The sequence below is a fragment of the Abramis brama genome (genome assembly GCF_963993115.1).
Source record: "Abramis brama genome assembly, chromosome: 11".
Lineage (NCBI taxonomy): Eukaryota > Metazoa > Chordata > Actinopteri > Cypriniformes > Leuciscidae > Abramis > Abramis brama.
The window spans coordinates 8,236,236-8,246,876 of NC_139973.1; the positions used below are offsets into that span (position 1 = coordinate 8,236,236).

General features: G+C 36.6%; 1 protein-coding gene across 1 annotated transcript in view; it reads right to left on the bottom strand.

The window, feature by feature from the left end:
* cntn6 (contactin 6) overlaps positions 1 to 10,641 on the bottom strand; it is an 85,007-nt gene that overhangs the window by 23,087 nt on the left and 51,279 nt on the right. Inside the window, exons 3-10 of the mRNA XM_084128302.1 lie at positions 9,068 to 9,194; positions 8,159 to 8,334; positions 6,845 to 6,940; positions 3,905 to 4,108; positions 2,499 to 2,601; positions 1,398 to 1,582; positions 369 to 511; positions 51 to 180 (exon numbers count right to left, since the gene is read on the bottom strand). Coding sequence (XP_083984428.1) covers positions 51 to 180; positions 369 to 511; positions 1,398 to 1,582; positions 2,499 to 2,601; positions 3,905 to 4,108; positions 6,845 to 6,940; positions 8,159 to 8,334; positions 9,068 to 9,194 — 1,164 coding nt within the window. The remainder of the gene's footprint in view (positions 1 to 50; positions 181 to 368; positions 512 to 1,397; positions 1,583 to 2,498; positions 2,602 to 3,904; positions 4,109 to 6,844; positions 6,941 to 8,158; positions 8,335 to 9,067; positions 9,195 to 10,641) is intronic.

Sequence of the window (10,641 nt, forward strand, 5' to 3'; positions counted from 1 at the left end):
TAGAAACTAGACTGTTTGTCGAAAATGTTATAACATTGAAAGGTGCTTACCCACAACTTTGAGTTCAGCGCTAGCATATATGACTCCGTTATCGTTCTCTGCCAAACACTGATACATCCCAGAATCCATCAGGTTTATGTTGGAGATGGTTAACTTGCCACCATCAACATGAATTCTGTCCTGAGCATAAACAAAACTGTCAGTACAGATTGTGACCACGACTAATAAACCAGATTTCAAATATTTCAAATATATACACATTTCAACATACACACTCCAGCACACAACCAGCATATTAAGTGTCTTAGCATTTCAGGGAAAAGGGAAAATGCATTGAGGGATGTTATTCTGGTGGTTAGTATTATCACCTGAGAGACCAAAGGCTGTCCATTCGTGAGCCATCTGTAAACAGGTTGAGGTTTTCCATTAGCCTTGCACTCCCAGTGAAGATCAGACTCAATAGCCATGTTTGCGTCATATAGAGTCTGCGACCACTGCAGGTGTTCCACATCTGCGTGAACAGCAATGAACTAAAATATAACAAATGCAGAGGTCTGCATCCTGCCTTAACACAACGTTTGTCTCTCTAAACTTTCTCCCTTGCAATACATTGCAAGAATAATGGAAGCATTGTGTTTTATAAACCAACAAAAAATGAGGTTACTGTGTGCACATTAATTCGAGATGATTCTTCCTGTCCTGTAGAAGAGCACTGTTGCAGTGCATATATTGTGGGTATTCTGGGCAGGCTAAACAACACCTACTATAGCCATTCTAATTAGTCTTGCCTTGACAATAAAATCTATTCTTTCATTATTTATTATTTACCACAGGCTGCCGTGTGATCCGTTATCTGACTCATTAAAAATTTAAATTTCTCGTATTGATTCTCCTGCAGTAATCGTGATGGCAGACAAAATGCTGCATGGATAGGAGAGATAAACAAGGTCTTTTAACATTGAGAAAAATACTCTGCATACAATGTTTTGGACACAGCTGTCTAAATATTTATATAGTGTTTGGCATGGTAATGGGTATGACAATGTTGGTATGTTTGGTCTTGGTGGAAAAGATCTGCTATGCTGCTGCTGCTTTTATTGCTGCTGCTGTACATTATTTCTGCTGCTGCACAATATAGTGTACATGATGTAGCGTATCTATACAGGTGGAGCTGGGGAAGGAGGAGGGTTTTTGAAAGCACGCTGCACTGCTAAGGCAAGTACTTGGTATAAATACCAAGTATTTGAAGGTTGAGCATGCAAGCTCATTGGCTACTGAAACAGCAAGAACCAATCATCTGTGCCATATTGAGAATGATGCGATTGCAAGCAGGTTGAGTTAAGGACCTATCAGCCTGTGCCATCTAGAGTTTCATGACAGAACTTTGTATTTCTTACTTTGAAAAACAAGACGTCCTTTTGCAATACTGCGTCCTTTGGAGTTTTCGGCCACACATTCATAAAGTCCAGAATCCTCTGGACGGAAATATGGGATCTCTAGGACACCATTTGAGTGATTTATCTTCATTTTTCCAGGGAAAGGGTTTCCGTCCGCTCTCTTCCAGGAAATAGAAGGCACTGGACTGAGGAAAGTCGAGAAAAGAGACCATATTTACATCACACTGTGCTGAGATGATCTATGGAGGCTTTACATGATTCATCAAAGCAGAACGTGTTACTAGTTAGTCAACATCTTTGAGTAAAATGTGATTCAACATCCGTTCCTGCACAGTTATGGATATAATGACATATTCCCAATCAATGCATGTTTGTTTATTTATCATTTTGGCTAAGTACATTTTCCAGCCATCAATGAAAAAGATGTTAAATACATCACAATTCAAACGTTTCAGGTTAGTAATATATATTTTTAAGAACTGAATACTTTTATTTTGCAAGAAGCATTGACATTAATGATTTATAATGTTACAAAAGATTTCTATTTCAAATAAATGCTGTTCTTTTGAACTTTCTATTCATCAGAGGAAGCGCAACTGTTTTGATAATCAAAAATGTTTCAAAAATTAGAATGATTTCTGAAGGATCACACGACACTGAAGACTGGAGTAATGATGCTGAAAATTCAGCTTTACCATCACAGGAATTGACACAATGTAGCTTTATTCACATTGTAGCATTATTCAATTTATAAATAAATAAAATATAAAAATACATGGCATGGCATGGCAGCATCTCTGTTCTAGACCTATTCAACCTCCAGTATCCCAGCATCCCTTAACACATTACCCATGGACAATCCAAAGCCAGAACCCTGCCCAACCCATGGGTCATAGTCTGCAGCTGTTTTTAAAATAATGGCCGCCACCCTCCATCTGCTTCCTAGTACTTCACGAAGATTAAAAGATCCTGTAGATTTCGGAGACATTTCTCTTAAATAAACTGCTAAGATGTACTATGTGCCAAGTGTGGCAATCCCCAGTTAAGCAAGGCAACCCTCTGGGGGCAAGAAGTCCATCTGTTAGTAAAGTAGAGACCTACTTTCCTAAAGCGAAACACTCCAGTCGAACCGATGATCCTTTGGCAACGTGGAGCATTTTTTCAAACTGGACCTCAATCTTTGGCTCATATTCCCCCATCACAGCTGTAAAATAAGGATAAACAAGCATAAGTCTTTTAGGGTGAAAGCAATGCACTCCAATTTAAATCAAACTATTTATAGTATATCAACTGAAGTGAAAAACAAGGCTTATAAACAAGTTTACAAAAACATGCAGCTTGCCAACAAACCCTGCTGAAAAGAGAATGGCTGGTCACCAGAATATGTAGTGCTTTGGATGCTGATGTTCACACTAGGCTTTTAACTAGGTTGACTTTTTTAGTCACTTTTTTAGTTTTGTATTTTTGTACTTTGTACTTATCCAATATTTTGGCATGTCATATTCATTACTTTTAGTCCATCTGACTCATGATTATACTTTTATACTTTTTTTCTTTCTTTTTTTTGGTGAAAAAAAGAAAGAAAAGTAAAATAAATGTATTAATATATAAAACATCGTAACAGACCAAACTTCAAATCTCTGAAAAATGTTAAATTATTATCCCATATAATTTTTTATAATTTGAATAAACAAAATACATATCAGTTGATGATAATGTGAAAAATGAAAAATTAAACTTCACACATATATTATGAAAAACATTAATTTAAAAATGTATCATACATACATAACATATAAAAGATAATTGAAATATAACATGAAAACAAAACAGTGCTTGTATTAGATAAATTGTGAATTCTTAAATACTATAAAAATAAATAAAACTTTCGTCAACTAACACTTTTGGTAGTTATTTTGTTTAATTTTTACTGAGATTAACATTGCTTAGCCAACCAGTTTTAGCAAAAACTTATTCAAGCAGCTTTAGCAAAAATATCACGACGGTGGACCAGCTGATTGACTAGCACCACAACTAGAAAATCATGTAAATTTATGCTGGCCTAAAATGGTCTTTTCAGCAGGGAATGTAGATCAAACACAAGGAAAAGTAAGAAATAAGAATTAGTAAAGTAATAAGAGTTTGGCAGTGGTCTTGAGCCCAAAATATTCATAGATAAAAATATTCAATATTCACATTAACTCAAAATATTCAAAACCTCTCCGCCCTACTTCATATACCTTGTCTGGGTGAATATTAAACAGACACTAATGACTGGTGATGTTGAGCCTTCCGGGGTATGTGTGTGAGAGAGAGGGTGTACGAGTTGAGTCTCTCTCTCTCTCTCTCTCTCTCTCTCTCTCACACACACACACACACAGTTGGCTGAGCATGGCTTAGAGACTATGAATACACAAATGCTTCATCTCTGAGTGGCAGCAAAGCAAACACTGTCATGCTCAAATCCACTGAATCATCACTGTTAGCAGTTCCTCCAGGCTACTCACCATCCCGACGTAGCACCACTGGAGTTGGGGAACTGTGGACCGTCGTGTTGGTCATCACATTCCTCACCACACATGTGTAGTTGCCCACGTCTGACGTCTCTACCTTAGCGATATACAAGTTTCCAGTCCTCTGGGACACAAAGCGTCGGTTGTCCCCAACAGCAACACTGGGGCGGCCATTAAATATCCAGGAATATCTGATATCTGAGAAAATTGTCAGATGACATTACTAAATTTTTATGCCAACTCTTACAATTCTTTTTAAGAAACTCTTTCAGTATATAATGTATGTGTATATTTACTGTATGTATATAAAAATGTCTTGATCGTGAATATCCTGCATGCCATACTTAGTGTACAGCTTGATGCCTCATGAAAAAGACTCTTTAAAAACTTTTTTTATTAAATTCAACTATTTGTGGATGAAGCTTGTTAGAGCTCAGCCGTGGGAAAAGAGTTTGTATATAACAAAGTTAAAGCAATACAGTTTCGATTTTGACAGTCAAGCAACAGCAAACTAATAACGTTCAATAAAAAAGCCACAAAGCCACTACAAAACATCCAAACACTTTGGTTAATAACTACACTATATATACAGCAGTCATGTGAATATATTTTATTCATCTAAAATAAAAGTCATGCAAGTTCCTTTTGTCTTGATAGCCTTTTCATTTTTTTTCTTTATCTATATTCCTTCATGTCACCTCTCACTCTTTCTTAACGAGACAGGGACATATGAAGAGGAGATAAAAGGAATACAGGAAGAGCACACAGCAAGGCCTGTGGTATAAAATAAAGTATGAAAGTATCAAATTAAGCAGCACTTATTAGAGGGCAGACAGGGGGTTAGAGTGGCTGAAATATGGATTGATAAGGGCTATTTAAGGTTCAAACAGCATATGTAAAAGTCTACAGCACCAAGAAAAAGGAACCATTTGGCTTCCAGATAGAAAAAGGTGAATTAAAACCATCATAAATGGAGTAGTGACAAGGTGAGCGACCTCCCGTCTTTACTGGGCACTTTGCTTAAGGCTTTTGCTCTCTTAGGAACCAAATTCACAGCCACTATAATCTGAAATCACGTGCATTTTGTACAGTGCAGTGCAATTTTGATCAAATAAATGCAGCCTTGGTGAGTATAAGATAATATATTTGAGAACAAGAGATTTCTCTTTTGAGACTCCAAACTAATGGTAATACATACCAAAATATTTACATTTAATCATTTAGCAGACGCTTTTATGCAAAGCGACTTACAAATAAAGAGAGCAATAGAAGCAGTCAAATGAACATTAGGGCAACAATATACAAATGCCGTGACCATATACATGTTAATGTATACATGACGTACATATTTCTCATGCACCAGAGTAAAAATAATTAGTTCCCAAGAGCAAAAAAGACAGATTTCAAATGGTACACTTTCTGAGTGGTCCTCCATGCCCAGCAACTGCCTTTGGGGTGAAAGGGGATGCTAAAAATCACTTCCAGCACCGCACAAAATCACTTCCTGGACTGAGTAGCAGTATCTCTACATATTGTATAAAGTCCAATAAAGTATGATCCATACAACAGAGCCTCAGATTACGGAATTTGCCAAACAGTCAAGGGTGGTGTGGTGGGAGAACAGGGGAAGGAAAATAGAAGATGGAGGGTGGTGGCGGAGAGTGGGGGAGGTATGGGGCACTGAAGGCCATTGATTCGACTGGAAATGTGGTGGAATGACAGAACGCCGGTGCGGTGGCATGAAATTGCACCTCTGGAGCCTGTGTGCGTGGCTCTTTGAGGGACTGCTAATCAGCTCTATACAGACAGAGAAGAGGTGCACAGCTGGACTGGGGGATAAAGAGACATGTCGCTTTAAACCAGCCACCACATGCCTTTATTACCTTTCAACAGAAGGCCAAGGCTTAAGAAAATAACCTTTTCAAATGACCACAAGGGCACAAGTGCCATTAAGGAGGAGGAGGGGGATCTAAATGCCACAAGGCTGGTGCATGAATGCAAGAACGGGAGCTCCAGAGTGAGCCATTGTGCTCCGGCCATTTAAAAGCTTGATTTGCTCACAATATGAGATGATTAAGACACAATCTGAACCAACATGCACCATACATAATAAGTGAGCAGAGTGGAATGAGGTTTTCTTTGACATCTCTAGCACGAAATTGACCCTTTGCAGGGAGTTTGATTGACAGGCGATCTGACCAATCACAATCCACCATCTGCTGAATCCGCCATTTCTGTCTGACAAAGCAGTCAAGAGAGTTAGTAGATTAACGTTGGAGGATTTGAACTTGAAAAACCGTGTATTATTACGTTCATTCACGTTTATTTGATGCTATAAATTAACTAGAAGGAAGAGATGATCGCTTCACGAGCACCTTTAACTGAGGCTCTACGGCGATCTGTTAGACACATTAAAGAGCCACAAAATGATATTTATTGTTTAAATTTCTTTAAGAAATGACCAATTTTGAAAGGTGAGAATTTGTTTCATATCAAAAGTAACCTGGTCTGTCCTGTCTGTCAGCGCGTTGTCAGTGTCCTCTCTGCCCTGCAATGCATTTTTCACTGCGTGAGAACATGGTGTGGCGTGAGAGCGGCGTGGCTTGTCGGACATAGCAACAGTAACTAAAGGGGGCGGGTCTTTGCGAATGGTCAATTGCCACTTGCGGTGAATTCCTGACCTTGGATTTGCTTGGCATTATTCTACAGGCTAAACATATGCTAAACATAAATAAAAAAATTGTGCTGTGGAAAGAGGTCAACGGGTTTTGCAAACAATTGTCACTCTTGCTTTGTATGATAGTCTCTTTTTGAAGAGTGGAAAAGAATTGATCATTTCAAAGAATAGGGGCTTTGTGTATTTGTATGCAAAAAAAACCCTGATGCGCATAAGAAAATAACATTCAAATTCATACGGAATACAATAAAATGTACCTCCAAAGTGGGGTGGTGGACCGCACAGGAGCACAACAGCCTGTCCTTCCCTCACTAATACTGGACTTCTGGCCTTGCTGCTGAAATTCTGCAGGTCTGCAAAAACAAAATAATGGGATCGCCATAACTTTTCATTAAAGGCAGTGTCATCGCTCTGACGTGCAACAGACGACTCGCAGAGCAGGGACCTTTAGAAATGCCACTCTATAGCACAGGAAGGGACAGGCAAAAATGACATCCCACACTGGGCTAAAGCTGTGGTGTTTATTCAAATGTCAGTTCTCCAGCCTCATGAATGTACTATACGGCTGTGTGGAATGAGTTTTGTGTAACCAAAAGATAAACTGCAAGAAAAAATATTAGAATTTAGTGAGGTTAATGCATAAATCAAGAAAAAAATTAGTTTAATTAGGTAAGAATTTGAAAGTGAGGTAAACAAATAAATATAATTTTTAAACTTACAGTAGCTATATGAAATGCAATTAACACATTCTGAAATGGTGTATGGGTGGATTTTTGTAGATATGTGGTTGTCGTGGTAAGTTTGTTAATTATGTATCATCAGATCTATAGTTTATGGATGAAACTAAAGGAAAATGTGCCCTTGAACACTAAAATATGTGGTTTAAAGATATTAATTAAATGTGTTAATGGATAAAAGTGTCTGCCAAATGCATAAACAGGAAAAAGACACACAGACACAGAAACTAAGTAAAATCACATAATGGAAAACTTTCTTCATAAGTCAAGAGAAAAAAAAGATTCCTCAAGACTCAAGGTAAATCATTGGGAAAATGCTTTTTCCCACTCTGTGAATTCCAATTTTGCCAGTGAAGCGACACCAATTAGTCCTACAACTATTTTCTGCATCACTCAAGCCCTCAAGAGACACATCTTACTTGTGAGATTTCAAATGAAGAATGTGTTCATATGTACACACAATATGAGCGAGGCAGACTTTGTGTGTTATGATTATATGTTGATTTAAGACCTTTTTTCAATTATCCATGACAGGCTGCATTTCAGTTAGTACCACTGGACATCTCCTGATGGAATCTTCCAGATGGGAAAATGTAGTTTACAGTTTAAAAGCCTGTCACATCCATGGAAGAAAGTATATCTTACCCACTAATGGACCAAATGACAACATATGAAAGACAACATAGTGGCCATTTTACCTATTGTGCATTTAAGCTTCCAAAGGGCACATTTACAGACAGCATAGTCAAAGTAGATATCAAGTGTGAAGGAGACTGTCAAAAGCTATTTTCAAGCATTCACATATACAAAATATTTGGTTTAATTGGCACTTACATGCAAACTCAACTTTAGCCTCTCGGCTCAGAATGGTTCCAAATGCATTAGTGGCGATACACTGGTAAATACCGGGGTGTTTAGTTGCCTGAGGTTTACTGATCAAAAGGTTTCCCTCAACAAGACTGTAATTGAAGTCCATGTCAATTGCAAGGTCTTTCCCGTTGAATTTCCACCTAAATGTAAAAACAGGTGGAGTGAGCACAGAATAATGATGATGAGAAGAAATTTAGGCATACATATTCTTTCAGTGGCATTTTCAAACTATTATAAAAAACTATTAAAACATGTCTGTTAATTGAAATAAACCTGAAATAAAATATAAATATTAGAAAAAAATAAAAAAAAATCTAATTTTCTAACTGAAATAAAATAGGTTGAATTATTAAAATTACAGAAATAAAAATGTATAGAAACTAAATGGAAATATATAAAAACAAACAATAAAAATGTCAAAACAAAATTGCTAAAATTTAAAATACAATTAAAATGAAAAAAATAAAAATAATAATAATATTATATATATATATATATATATATATATATTTTTTTTTTTTATATATATAAATATAACAATTACACTGTCCAAAAGTCTGAACTTTTGACAAAATGTTTCATTCTAATTTTTTTTTTTTTTAGCATTTTTTTATTTACTAGTACAATTTCAGTCAAAAGCTGAAATGAAAAATTAAATAATTGTCATATTTTCTTGTTCAAATCTGGTCATTCAAATATAATTTAATTGTTCTAAAAATAAAAGCAAAAAACAAATTTTCCATGTTTTAATGTTTCAAAATCCTAAAATGTAATTTATATCCAGGTGTTAATGGAAAAAAATATATTTTCAGTATGGTGTCAGACTTTTGGATTCCACTATATATTGAGAAGATATTGAGGAAAAGTCATTACTTGTAATGTGGCTCTGGACTTCCCTTAGCTTTGCAGTTAATAAATATCTTGTTGTCCTCTGCACTTAAAGGGAAAACACTGTCACTGGGCTCTTGCGTGAACACTGGGCCATGTCGAATAATTCTCTCTAGGAGAAAGAACAAGAACAAGAGTCACAAACAGCTCATAATCCACAATCTGGAACATGAATCTGGATTGTAAAACAGGTGTGAACACATCAGGTCCACATTATCTCTAATGTGCTCTATTCATTTATTTTCAGCAACGTCCCACACTGAGCTCATTAGATCTGCAACGTAAACACGTGCCAGAGGAACAGCTTTCATTTCCCCTCTTGTAGCAGGAACCGTATCAACATGAAGTCCTCCTTTTGGCAGGCCCGTAACACGCATGGCAGCGTGGCTAGGTCTGTTGTTTCGGTCGACTGCTGCCAAGACACCAATCCACCTCCCTAATTACCCCATGTTGTGGTAATTACTCTAGTGAAATGTATCATTTCTTAAATGAATAAACAAGCTCTCAGAAACATGTCACGGGGAAAGGAATTGTGTTTTCTACTGGTAGTAGACTTCCTCTTTCAACCTTTCCCAATTGAACTCACCTGTGACTTTTCTCGTTCTCTTTGAGTGAATGAAATTCTTTTTTACAGGTCTCTAACCTTGACGAGGACACACAAAAATGACCCTCCCACATCATCAAGCTAATGGAAGTGTCCAGGCGTGTTTGCCTGGGGTGAGGGCCCTGCCTCCTCACGCTGGGGGAGATGCTACCTTTTTCACTTTCCCTTTTGTGTGTCCTTTGAACGACGGGAATTAATGAAGCATTTAGAGCGAGGAGTAGCACACTTACAGTATTCCACATTTAGGTGTCATTTGCGGTGAGGACATGTCCCCATCACTTTTAGTCTTGGACAATTTTGCCCTGCTATTTATTCACTGTAGTTAATTATAGCGGGTAAAGTAATCAGAGGTGATCTGGAATCTGTTTTTCTTTTCTTTTTTTAATTAATCTATTTCAAATACAGGTAAATGCTGTTCTTTTGCAGCGCAACCGTTTTTAACAGTGATAATAAGAAATAAGCAGCAAATCAGCATAATTTAGAATGATTTCTAAATTCATGGGTCATGTGACACTGAACACTAGAGAAATGGCTTCTGACAATTCAGCTTTGCCAAGAATAATAGAAAATAGAAAACAATCAATATTTCACAATATTACTGTTTTACTGTGTTTTTGATTAAAAACATTAAAAAAAGTATTACAGACCCCGACATTTAGATTTATAACATTTAAAAAATAAAAAATAAATTAACGTAACAATTTCATTTGAACATCTGAATTGTTTCGACAGGAATGACTGTTCCACTGTGTAATGAGACATGAGTTTTACATTGGAAAATAGCCTCAATATGCTATTGAAATTTTTGCTTAAATGATTTTGTACATTTTATTTCTAATCATAATGTTATTAATAATTCACTTACACTTACAATGAATAAAGGGACATTCAACCTAGTTTAATAACTTCTCATTATTATAACCACATCCTTATAGGTCCATTCACTGTTTAAATA